Source organism: Dunckerocampus dactyliophorus, chromosome 9 (genome assembly GCF_027744805.1).
Source record: "Dunckerocampus dactyliophorus isolate RoL2022-P2 chromosome 9, RoL_Ddac_1.1, whole genome shotgun sequence".
Taxonomy (NCBI): Eukaryota; Metazoa; Chordata; class Actinopteri; order Syngnathiformes; family Syngnathidae; genus Dunckerocampus; species Dunckerocampus dactyliophorus.
In genome coordinates this window covers 24,381,694-24,395,652 of record NC_072827.1, presented here as the reverse complement: position 1 = coordinate 24,395,652, position 13,959 = coordinate 24,381,694, and the positions used below count along the sequence as shown (strand labels likewise).

General features: G+C 43.2%; 1 protein-coding gene across 2 annotated transcripts in view; it reads right to left on the bottom strand.

Moving 5' to 3' along the window:
* The window catches only part of efnb2a (ephrin-B2a), a 41,145-nt gene that overhangs the window by 15,657 nt on the left and 11,529 nt on the right, over positions 1-13,959 (bottom strand). For both annotated transcript variants that reach the window (XM_054786678.1, XM_054786676.1), the window contains exon 2: positions 6,862-7,145. In XM_054786678.1, coding sequence (XP_054642653.1) covers positions 6,862-7,145 — 284 coding nt within the window. The remainder of the gene's footprint in view (positions 1-6,861; positions 7,146-13,959) is intronic.

The following is a 13,959-nucleotide window of genomic DNA, read 5'->3' as shown; positions in this document are numbered from 1 at the left end:
TGATGAAGTTAACAATACAACACGTGCCGACATAAATAAATCAATTTTCGGTCTCAAATTTTATGGTGACAAGAGCGGCTAATCGTCAGTATGTCGACATCAGCTAAAGCGATTTCAATGGGACTGACTATGGAGACGCTGGCATTGGCAAGGACACACCCTCCGAAAACCAACCCGAAACATCACAAGGACCACTAGCAGCTGGAACTCACAGGACAAAAGGAAACAGGACTACCCAAGAAATACCTGGCGACGGGACCTGGAGGTTGAGGTTGGGCTATACTGTACCTGGAGGGAAACCCCAGCCTGGTTGGAACAATCTTGTTGATGTCCCAAGAGGGATGATGCGTATTGAAATGTTTATTGACCCACAAATTGACACTACACAACATTACTGTCAACATTTTTTCAGACCAAATAAAACGCTGTTATGATAATATACCGTATAATAATTGTATTAAATAATAATACCCGAAGCCAGCTGGGATAGGATCCAGCACACCCCTGCAACCCTAATGAGGAGATGGATGAAATGGATGGATGGATGGATGGATGGATGGATGGATATGCGAAATTGGCGTTTGTGAGAAGTATTTTCTCACAAGCAGTTTGTACTGTCTGCCAAACATTTGCAGCATTTCCTGAAATGCTGGCTTTTCAATCAGCATGTCAGCATTAATAGTTCGAGCTTGCAGCTGAGCAATGCCAGCTCACTGTTTTTGTCTTATTTGATATTTATAGATTAAATAATCATTTATAATAAAAAAGCAATGATATTCATACAGCTAAAGACAAACCTTTGTGTTTTTATTAGTTATAATGTCAGCATTTTAGCTTTATCTAGTTATATTCCTGCAAACGAGAAATCCCGTCATGTCTTAATCTTGCGAGATCTCGTGACAAGGTGCCAGACATCACAACCCTTGCTTGAGGAATGAGGAGATCTTGTGGCACCCGTACTGCTCAGGCAATTTTCTTCGGAGATAGTCTCACACACATAAGTCACGTGACACATGTCAACAAACAGAAAGGTAATCCTGCGTGTCTCTCTTGTGTCTCCTTCTCTCGGTTCGAGCCACTGTAAAACGAGCAACAGCACAGAATGACAAGTCGTTTTAAACACACTCATTTTGTCAATGGTGAGCCGCAACGGAGCCAACTGAAACCGTTCCCTTGTATAAAGTAGTCAGAAAAAACTCCTACATTGCAGATAGCTCGGTGTTTACTGCGGGGGCTGACCGGAAAGCTCACATTTCAAACCTAATTGCATTTTCTCACTGAAATCTTGTCACTGTCTTGTTTTTGGGTTTTTTTCCAATTGAGTTTGTAGGCAGACCACAATGAAAATCTGCTTTGTTGGCAACCGTTGATGTTGGTGTGGGTATAATAACTACACAGGGCTGTGGCCCTCATAAATAGTGGAAGAAAACAAATTTCAAGTACCGGGGGACTGTGGAAGGATCCAAGAAACACAGATATGAAGAAGGAGGAACTGTGATGCACACAATGAGAGAATAAGCACTAGGCAGACCGAGCAACCCAACAGAGACAAAGGCAGCTATGATCTAAATACTCAGCATAATTACCATCCGTCGGGTAGCTGTGAAGCGTGAAGCCATCATCTCAGTGCTGGAGTTGTAGGCTGGTTAATGCCCATCACCACTGTTTGCCTAATCACCTGTGACAGGGGTGCCTTAGCACTCAGGGATTCCAGTGACCCTTACAAAAAGGCCAGGCCAGAGCTGGGTCACCCCAAATACCAAAGCTGTCTAAAAATTACCACTGCCAGGTACCTCAAAAAGTACACTGTCAGTGTACACTCAACATTTATTGTTGTGACATTTTGGTATAAATGCACCTTTTTCAACCCCCCGCACATTTAATCTTGTTAGGGTTTTACATAATTGTGTGAATGCTGAACCAAAAGCATCAAAATTCTGTATTTGTTTTATTAAAATTATTATTCACTTTCTCATTCAATTATCATTCACACTGCAGTAGTTAAGACACTGCAACACTTAAGGTGGGTTACAGTCGATCATCGGTTTTGGAAGACTTCCCCTTTTATTTGATTCACCGAAATGTTGCCTTGGCTTTTGTACACAGTCTTGGTTAGCGTACAATATTGACCTGTACTGTATGATTCTGCAGATTCGAGTACCCAAACAAAGCACTCTATGCGTTGCTGACTAACTGTCCGTGCATTTTATATGAGTTTGATGACCTGCCATGGGGCCAAAGTTACTAGTACCAGCAATTTCACAAAGAAGGTGAGAAACACTGTTGGATTCGAGAAAGAACGCAAATCGGAAAGTACGTCTCCTCCCCCATTCTCCGCTCCTCGCCGTCTTCGCCAGTAAGAGTCTTCAACAAAGGTAAAAAATGATGACGTTCATTTATCCATTCCATTCTCAGTTCTAAAATGTATTTTTTTGTTGATATTTTTGCATTTCTGGAACGGATTCATTGGATTTACATTATTTCCAACAGAAAAAGTCTTTGGTTTTCATGCTTTTCAGTTTTCTGCAGGCAATTTGGGAAAAATCAATAATACTACTGTACAATATGTACTCTATATGTATTTATGGTGCACCCAATATGTCTCTTTTGTTGTTTTTAACTCTATTTCCACCACAATACATCCACTTCTTCTTTCTACTTTGATCTCTTTTCACTCCTTCCCTTGCTCCTTTTTTTCTTGCTCATGTAATCTTCCGGAGTACGAGGCCCTCATCTTGAGGCCATGCTGCCGCAAACGATCACATCAAACTCATTTGCTCTCAACCGGAGCGTCATGCGCAGCCACTTGCCATACACATGCATGTGGGCATGTGTGACAAACACATGCACTGACAGAAATGTCTGCAGACTTAAAGCTGCCTGTCGGACAGATACAACCCAACGTGTGTCAAATATGCGCCTCACACACACACACACACACACACACACACACACACACACACACACACACACACGCGTTTGTCAGTCCTTGCAAATAATATGTTAAAAATAAATGAAATACTGCATATACATGAAGTGATATGTGTGAATCTATGGTGTGGGCCTATCCATGAAATGTAAGTCTCGCCTTTGTACGGTTATCAGTACCAAGCAGCACTAATCCAATTGGTTGAGACCCAGATTTGTTGAATTGATGCGGGTTCCTTGGAAATCGTGAGAGGACATGGAGGATTAAACGGTGGTTAATTAATTATGTATCAAGTGCTCACTCCAAAAGACTAATCACATCCTTGCAGCAAACCTAGTGTGTGAGTCACAGGGAAGGGACGCTCACACATGTATAGAAACCCCAAATTCTAAGTTTTTCCATCTGGATCTTTGTAATGTCACACATACTTCCGTCATGCAAAATATACTGTTTTGTACATTTTTTCCTACCTCATCAGTTGCTCATCTGCAGAACTGAGGCAAGACAAAGTCAAAAAGATGCAATTAACATAAAAACGTTACTCGCTCTAAAAGAATAACTGCTCCAGCTTTCTGGCTTTTGCAGCCATAAGAACCCACATAGATTTCTGCTTAGGGGGAAATGATGGGGCATACACCACAAACCAACTGATGGAACACATTTTCAGTCATCCCTCGGTTATCGTAAATTGGTAAATAAGTGAATTTCCTGCAAGTAGGATTCAATATTTAAAAATGAATATTTTCATAGTTAGAGCATAGAAAACTTGTTTATTACTTTCTATATGCTGTTTTTACCGTTATTAGAGCTCTGTAGACATCAAATAACACCCCTATGGCCACATTTACACTCATATTATTCTTTGTTTACACCAATTGCGCAACTCTTATGTGCCGGCTACGGGATCACTGCAGGGACATAAGTGATGCCGCTTTACGCAAGCAACGCAAGCTGCTGAGATAACTACAGTAATTTTCGGTATAGGAAGCACCGGTGTTTAAGCAGCACCTGCTACATTTAGAGAGAAAAACAGATACAAATATAAGCCGCACCAGACCATAACCTGACATATTGCGGCCCGAACGAGTCCGTGAGGACCGGGCAGCTCTTTATTTGACGAGAGCCAATCATGAGCTCCGAGAAAACTCACAACGAGCTTATCAACCCATCGGAAATCGCAGGAGGTTACCACTCCTTAATATACCAGTCTGTGTCATCTTAGAGGGAGCTCATGAGCTCAGCTCCAGAGGGAGCGTTTTTAATTTATTCATTGTTGAAAAACTGCGGTAGAGCGAGGGAGCGATGTTCGAAATGCAAAGTGGCGAGGGGGTGACTGGATTATGTTTTTTCCCCCTAAAATACGAGCAATTCATGTCAAACATGTGTGATCTATGTCACTTTGTTCATGTTCCATATTTAAATTTCCATTTTGCACACGACCATAACTCATCAAAAACACCAACGTACCGAACAAATATTGAAGATCACATCAAACGGACTGTAAGGTTAATGAAATACACGACACAACAACTGCACAACTCATTATCTACGTACAACACAACGATACAAATGATGGCTGAACAAGAGGATGTGCAACAGGAAAGCTTTCATCCTGCTGACCAGAAACAAGTAAATTCTGGAGAGACCAAAAGATTGTGTCTGTTCTCCTCTTTTCCTGCATTCATTCGTTCTGTATTAAGTACGTGATTATCGATGACATATTGGTGCATCTGCTCATTCATGACGTAACGTTTCGATGAACACTTAGCCCTGTGTTCATTCTGTATTATTCAGTGTTTCCCATTCATTCCTTCATCTGTGGCGCCCACCACAAAGTACTTTTGACCACCACAGATCGATTTGGCACTACCTATTAAGTATTTTACATGTTTATGCACGAATCGAGAAAATCCATAAAAATGCACATTTGCTAATTAGATTATAATATCTCACCACCACCACTTAGAATGTTGTTACGTTATTTATTGTGTGAATGTTGACAAGTACGCTTTTTTCCCTTGAAATTCCTCATTATCCACCCCAAAACTTCACGTGTCAACCAGTTCATTTCATTCCAGCATCAAAAATTCAGCTCACTCAGTGCATTCGAAGTGGAGAATTGTTGCTGCTTCTGCATTTCTCAACATTCAGTTCCTTCAGGGTGGGCTTTCACATTTCAAGACGTCCCATTTTTTTGCTGGAATTCTGTGTTTCCGAGCCCCAAAAATCCCATTGAAATGTGTGGAGAACTTTTCCTCGTTTCTCAGTTTTTCAAGGTCATTCCAGCTCATTCGGGACACGGCCGCCATTCACTTTCACATTCTTAAAACTTCCCACTTTTTCCATAATTGCAGTTTGCAACTTAAACATGGCGGGTGGACACGAATGCTGCGAGTGCGTTCTTCAGCACGCTCTCAAATGTTCCTGGGCTTCTGAAGACGTCCCTCCTCTCTACTTGGGACGTTTTCAGGGAAAGTTTGGGCTCCGGGGTGAGTTTTTTGTCTTTTTTACCTGGGTAATTTTGACGTAAATGCGGCGAGGTACCAGCTAAATGAGAAAAGTTCCTGTGGCGAAAAATGGACTAATATTTAACTGCAGTGCTTGAGTGAAGGGAGATGAGAAGGAGGTGAGAGAAGGGTGATCAAGCCTGTAGTCTTTGTAGTGAGAAGCCTTTGTAGTCTTTCAGCACACACACACACACACACACACACACACACACACACAATATTTTTAATGATTTGCTAAGCTTCTGTGGATGTGCACAATTGTCTTAAGTATATCTGTGAAAGCGCTGCTTTGCATCAACAAAGAGCAACTTTCGAACATTGCGTAATTTGCACCAGGATCCTTGCATGATGCAAATCTCACCTGCAGGACCACAAACCTTCACACATGAAGACAAACACGACAGCACTACGCAAATATCACAAGGAAACATTGCAGTCGGCTGCTTGTTTTTAAGCTATCAAAAGCAGAACTGCGTAATGTGCCGTGAACATGTTTTTCGGAAGCAGCTGCTTTTCATATGCCCTCGCACATGTCGCTATGTACGTAACGTTAGCCAGTTGCTGCAAGGCGTTCATCAAACATGACGAGCAGCGCATTGATTTGCTGACTCCAAGACTGTTCGGATGAGATGTAGTATTTCCTGCAACTATTTTCCTATCTGAGCACGTCTTATTCCCCTTCCTTCGAGAGAATAAGAAATATGGCTCTCCTCTGCAGTGACAGCACACAGATGGTGGTGGCATAGCCTCACAGATGGTATTATCTTCGACACGCCCCCCTCTACACCACACAGATGGTTCGGTCCACCTCCAGTTTTACAACACAGGAGGTCTTCACTAAACCCTGTCAAAACTTCCCTCAGGATGTTAGCACATGACGCTTCGGCAAAAGTGGAATAGCCACACCTATCATGATGGATAGTGTTTCCCCGACCATCATATTGTGGGGGTGCCACACCCCAGCAAGAACACCAATTTAATTTTATTTTATATCAACTGTAGTTTCCACATGGTGCCATAAATTGTCCTTTTATTAACATTGTGGATTTCTGTGGCGTCTTGCTACTGCTTTCTGTTCATAAACGCAATACAGCGTGCATGCGCGCGTGTGCATGCGTGCGTGTGCTTGCGTCGGCGGTCGCCAGCCCAATCCCTCCAACCCACACACGTGTGCGCACCCCAAATGTAACTGTAGAGGAGTGATTGCATTCCAGTTGGCAACGATGCATGTGTGCACATGTTGATGTGGATGTGCCCCCGAATGGCAGAAAATACTGTATTTTTTTGCAACTAAATTTCAGCCAATTTCACGGCAGACAAGAAGATGAATGATCAATGGGTCATACCTGCTGGCTGTGAACACATTACATACCCCAATGGACCGGTAAGTGTGTTTATTATAAGTCTGAGAACATTGATACTTACAGATGATGTAATAGTCTTTTCCCCGAAAGAACTCCAAGCCCCACAGGTTGGGACTAAACTCCTGAAACTTGAGGGTGAACTTGACGTCCTGGTCAGGCTTGACACAGTTGAGGAGCGGTGTGTCAGCCTTGGTAATGGTGCAGCTTTCCAGCTGCTCCCTGGGCACCATGTACACCTTGTAAAACTCCACTCCGTCGCCCACCCCGCCGTCCACGCGCGGGCACACAATGTCCAATTTGTCACCAATCTGGGGGTACAGTACCACACCTTGACCCGGCACGAATCTGAAAGAAGAAGAAGAAGAATGTTAGTATTCCACAAGACATCACTATACTCATGATGCGTTTCCCCTGCCATATGTTCAACTACATTTATTTACACGACGGGGAGCCTTTATGTTCACTTTGTGGGTTATGGGGGGGCCTTTCTAGCGCTTAAACCTACGGGACTGTTATTGTTGAATTTGCTACCAGGCCGCACAGAACGAAAAAATAATTTCCATGATATTTTATTTTGAAAAGTGTCCGGATTCTCTCTGTTCCATCCGTCTCCACTGCGGGTGTGCTAACTTTCCCTCTACTACTACTGTATTTTTACCATTTTTCTTTCACCTCATATTTGGTGTGAAATGCTGATACTTTGTGGGAATGCATGAAGGTAAGTTTTGATGACTTATTGAGTGCTAATGTGCACATTTGTCTCAAGTTAATTCATGCTAGCACACTGCCTTTTACCGCACATGTCAAACAGCGAAAAACTCCAGGCTTGAACTGGTGGATGGTGGGTCGGCATTCATTTTGTGCTTTTAAGTTGATGTTATTCATGTCTTAGTTTTACACAATACGTACATAATAAATAAATAAATAAGATAAATTAGATCGCTATAATGTAAGAACCCCCCCACCCCTCACCCCACCCCCCGGTCAGCTGGAATAGGCTCCATCTTGCTTGCCCCCGCGACCCTAATGAGGATAAGCGGCATTAAAAAATGGATGGAAAATGGATTTGACTCTTGTAGAGATGCAACGATTAATCGATGGTTAATCGACTACCCAATTAACCAACAACTATTCTAGTAATCGATTTAGTCGTTTGTTTTTATTTAAATATGTAAATATCCTCAAATGTGAATATTTTTACATTTCCTTAGTCATCCACGAAAGCAAACCTATTATCTTTGTGTTTCAGCCAAAAGAAGATATTCACAAATAACTTTAACAGCTTTAACTTTGGAAAACAGTGACGGGCATTTTTGCTTCTTTTCTGATCCGAAAAGACCCGACCACTATCTGCAGGCGTTTGCTACATGTTAATTTGAGCCATCTGTGGCCTAACCGATTACTCCATTAATTGCAACAATAAAGTTCAGATTAATCGAGTTACAAAATGATCATGATTGTATGTTTGTGTACATTTACTGTTTTACTGAAGCTTTTTGACAAACCTTTGGATTTTTTATTATTTAACATTACTTTAACAGAATATTGCTCTGTCCGTTTAAATCTTCTATTTCTGTATAAAGAGGCGGAAAAGAAAAATGTGCTTTTTTTCAAATCCGATTCATGGATTAATCGAAAAAATAATCGACAGATTAATCAGTTACTAGAATAATGGTTACTCGCAGCCCTGCTCGTAGGAGCGGAACGCTTTCGCCACCCGTGGACCACCTGTGCTTTGGAGCATAATGTGAGTGAATTTGCCGAGTACAAAGCGAGCCGCATAACAGACACGTATTCCGCATAGATTTTCTGCACCATTGTGGAAATGGTGCTCAGAGCAAATAATTCAGCAGATTAACGACAGGAAAGCCACATGCTTCGCAGATTTGGGAACTGTATATAGAACGCCATTTCACGAGGTTTACAAATAAGATGAATCTGGCTTTACGAGGAAACACTTCAACAACAGCAACAGGAGCAGGAACGCAACACGCCTGCAGGGCTTTGTCTGGGAGTGTAATTGAATTTCCCTAAATATTTCCCAAAAGGAAAATAATGCTGCAGTTTAGTCTCCAAGTGGAGAGGCCCTGCAGCATTCCTATGACTGCGTAGCAGATTACGCTCACAATGAAGGTGAAAATTCTATTTGCTGAGTCAGCGTGCCCCAAACTTAACACAATGTGGCATATACCCACAGATGCCATCTCACAGTGTCGCCCATACCGCCCCCGAAAAGAAGTTAATTGAATTAGAATTAATGATATTCTATGAGTATATTATTATATTTGATTTGTATACAGTGTGAGATCACGCCGGAAGTAATTTAACAACAATAAAATAGCCTTCTTTTATTTATCTTATTTACATGGCAGCATGTTATTGCTGGTTGTGTTACAACTGATCCTCTTTGTGGCTTTATAGATTATTAGGGAGTCTTTCTATTGCTTTTTATTAGGGATGTAAAACCGTGCACCGTTCGGGCCGCCCTACACGGGACAATCCGGCCTGCAAGTCGCAGAGGCGGCTCAGACCCGGCAGATGTCATCAGTTACATGCCCGCCGGGCCGCGACGTTGACGTGTGGTGCGCCTGTTTTTGAACGATTCACAGCAATAAACGGAGAGAGATGAGTGCAGAAGAAAACCGTGTGCTGCCACGGTTCAGGAGAGATGACAACGGTGCAGCGCCATGCACGTCAGGTAAGGAACTTTATTGAAAATAAAATAATCATAACGCTGTTCAAGCTCTTACTGCTGCACTAGCACCTTCCCAAACGAAACACTGTAAACCAGGCGTGTCCAAAGTGCGGCCCAGGGGCCATTTTTGGCCCGTAGCTTGTTCTTTGTTCCTTCTACTGAGACACATTGTTAGATATTACACTAACTTGCGTAGGCACCGATAACACAAAGCTTATAGTAGCCTACAATATACTGACCTACATTGAATTGGTTTTAGCATCTTTAATGTTCACATTATCTTTGGGCGATACGGACCTTAGCATGTTTCACGATATTGTTGGGACGTATCACAATATGACAAGATAATAAAATTCAGCTGAGTCTTGCGTAAAGAGCTACAAACCTTAACCCATATAATTAAACACACTTGTCTCGAATTGAAAAGCACATTTATTGACTTATTTGTAACAAACTGTGCAGTACAGCAAGTGTCTACCAAACTAGACTTCAGAATTCAAGCACACAGTTTCGTAGCAACTGCAAATTGCAAAACAGTAATACAGTAAAACAGCTAAATAGCGTCCTTTTCGACTGAACATAAAGGCATCGTGTCTCTGGCGGAATAACGTGACACCGCATCGGCCAGTTCATGCCAGCGTTTACTTTCCTTGTGTTTGCGCTTCAGACGGTAGAGCAAATTTTCCGTGTTCCTGCCTTTGCTTTGCAAACTTTGGTCTCTTATGGTCTCTTGCGTGCTCTATCGAAACCAAACCGCTTCCATATTGCAGCGGTACCTCCCCATCTTCGCTTCTCCTTCGCCTTCAGCCGCGGCGACCAGTCGCAGGAAATACACGTCATCAACTATGAGTCATTTTCTCATCATTGGAAGAATTTATAACGGTGTACCGATATGTAAAAATGATCGCCCGACCCTAGTGCACATCATTTAATAATAATAAATAATAAAGAGACAATTTCGGGGGAAAAAACGTTGTTCTTTTTACGCCCAAAAGCCAAAACCAAAAACAGACTGACACAATAGCTCCAATACTGAGGTTACCTGTACTGTGTGTTGCACATGCACGCTGCACGTGTGCATTAGACGAGCAATCACATTACCACTGCCAATGTACGTGTGCACTTCTTTTTGCCGTCTGCCCTCTGTGTCGCGCACGGTGGCCTCATAGCTTTGATCAAATGACATCTTTATTTGACTTGTCACTTGTCTTTTACTGTGCAAGGCGGTGGCCAGCAAACGTCCGCTACTCTGTGTGCGCGCGCACGCGTGCGCTTGTTTGCGTTGGTGTTTGTCCGTATTTGACGTGGTTAACCGACATTACGAACATGAAATATTCAAGAAATGACAGGTGGAGAACAGCCACGCGGACGACGGTGCTGGCAAAACATAAAATATGCATGCGCTTTGACACGGTCTGCAATGCAATTGAAATTGTTGGACACTTTGGTTAAGTTGTGGTAAACGCTGTAAAAGGGTTGTGTGTTGTGTTGGTTTAAACACCACTTTCAATTAAAAACAGTGTATTTCAGCAGCCCCCGAAGGTTTACAGCTCATCGAACGATCATCGGCACAAAGCGCACGCACAGCGTGGCATCCTGCTCCTCCACAGTCACCTTCCACAAACTGGTAAAATATAAAGCCATAAAAATACTCCAAAATAACCCCAAAATACAACGGCATTGTATTGTGTGTTAACTTGGAGCTCTCTCCATGAACGTAATAAAGAGAAAGCTTGACGTGAGCACGTTTCGGACAGACTCAGCTCCCCCCAGGCTGAAAAGCAGAGTCAGTCTTATGTTTTTTTTTTTTTCTTTGACTACAAAAGCAGCCACCGCAGACTGTCAGGGGAGACCTCCAGCTGGGGACTTGTGGTAAGGCACAGACAATTCATAATTAACGACAAGCACACAATTAAATGGAAAAGCGGGAGTAAATCAGTGCAGAATCGTTTTAAATAGACATCAAGGCTTCTGGATCATGCAGCTCTTCTATCAAATGAACGCAAAACATCTTTTTTTTTTTCCTCCAAGTGCATGCATCATGTTTTGTTGCCTCTAGCAATAGCATGCGTGCAACACACGCGCACGCACGCAATATACAGTACACCCATAAGCACGGACACACTCAAACTCATGCGCAACAGCTAAATAGGTCGAGTGGATATTTTTCTTGCCCCTGAGGACACACTGGACGGTAATGCTGTGTGTCCAGCAGTGACGGACACTGATGAGATAAAGGGTGCATGTTTAAAGAAAAGAAAGACAATAATGACGTGTCTGATTCATGATGAATCCGAGGCTCTTCTCAATAAAAATGCACAACCTTGTCACACTGACGTGCGTATCGACCAACATCCCATCAACACACATTTCTGACAATGTTATCAGTAAGGGCCTCAGGACCCCTGCCCGGTTAGCATGAATGCTATCTCTGCAGGAAGTGGACGACTTGAAGGAGCTCAAACATTTCCAGCAACGCCGAAGAAGCAAAGCTAAACACGGACAAGCGTGAGCGCAAAACACGATTGACCACCTTGACACGCACACAACATTCCGTTGTGTGCAACCCAAATGTTACTGTAGAGGAGCAATCACACTCCAGTCTGCTAAGCTGCGCGCGTGCGCGTGTTTGTGTCGATGATAATCCGACCCCGACTATAAAGCTGTATGTAGCCCTCGGGGAAACACTTTAAGCCATTTGACCATCACCACAGCAACGCAACGCCCATTCGGCTCGTGTGTTTTAAACCAGCCAGCTCAGAAATGGGTTTGAGTTGTACATTCTCATAAATACTGCATATTTGAAGTGATATGTATCTAAAGCTACTGTACATTCAGTGGCATGTAGTCCCTAATGAAATTAAACAATCATAAGGCAACACGGAAGCTCAATGTGAGTAAGAATAAGGTGACAAAGAACGAAATGATCAAGCAGAAATCATGCAAATCCGTTAATATGCGGTATCGTGGATCCGCGCATATCCTCGCCATTTGCAGAACCATCCGTTTTCTGTGCCGCTTGTCATCACTAGTGTCGCGGGGGCACGCTGGAGCCTATCACAGCTGACTTTGGGTGATAGGCGGGGTACACCCTGGACTGGTCACCAGCCAATAGCAGGGCACATATAGACAACCACCGATCATCTACTGTACGTACATTATCATTTATTGGCGATACCTTGAACCTTGTTAGCTTCCTTCCGTAGGGAAAAATGGCAACTGAATTTGAGAGGGTTCTGTAGCTGAATCTAATCACTTTTATAGAACGTAGGAGTATCAGTTGCAGATTTTTTCCATTCGCTGGTAGGCTTGACGTCGTTTTTGTTTATTTTTACAATTTTATGTCCATAGATAAACAACTAATATGACCGTTGAAGAATCACTGATGTCCTTCATCAAGAGATGCTTTATTAATCCTGATAAGGTTGTAAATCTGACAAAAATGGGCTGACGAGTCCTCTCTTGCTCAAGGTTTGCCTGCCAAGTGGGGGTGAAAATGGACAATTTGCTGGTTTGGGTGCACTGGTGTGTGACACTGCAGCCTTGAAAGAGCACCGGCGCTCCGCTCATCTGTTCTTTCTGTTTTTTATCCCACTAACTTTTCATCCTTTCGGTTTGTGTATGAGCTTGTGTGTTAAGTTGTTGGGGAAGGAGAACGGAGGAGAATGCTGACGTCTCCAAACAAAGAGTAAATCTCCCTCGGTCACTTCTCCTCTCCTCTATCAGTCTGTTTTCCCAGCTATGTAACCCATTGTCCTCCTGTCACTGCGCTTGCTTCCTATCACCTTTGTCTCCGTTTCAGGCGTCCAATTTAAAATACTGGTTGTTTGTGTGATGGAAAAGCGCCACGGTGGTGTATCGCTATCCGAATCTCCCCTCCGTTCCCTTCTGAGAAGGAGGGTGAATATTTGCCACCCATCAAGAGCAAGTGTTTGAATCCCAGCTGCAATGCAAGGTTTCATTAAGGCAGCAGACAAAGAGGGCAATGGTGGTGACGGTTAATCCACCCGCACTTCTTTGCAGCGCTGCGGCTTTTGCCCTCTGTCGGCCGAGGGGACGGAGGTCTTTATGCTGACTGTCACCCAATACTCTTTGTCCTCTTTCTGGCTCTGCCTGCAATTGCCGCCTTCGGCACTACCTTTCAACCAGTAATCCAGGACTATGGAATCTGAGCAGCCCGACATATAATTACTACCCTGCTTCTTCCACGGGGACCCCAGTGCTTTCTTTCATTCAGCTCTGTTTCATTCCGCTCTGCTTTTTCGTGTCCCCTTCTAATGCATGACCCCGTAATCATCTTTGACCGTTATCGCACAACCACCAACCTTACAACCCCCGTTATCTTAAGACTTTGTTAACCGCTTTAACTAACCTTTCAAGGCAGGAGGCAGCGTGGTTGCATTTGTGTTGCTTTGGTAACTGCTACACAACGCTCCCATCAATGTACACATCTCCAGAACCCGA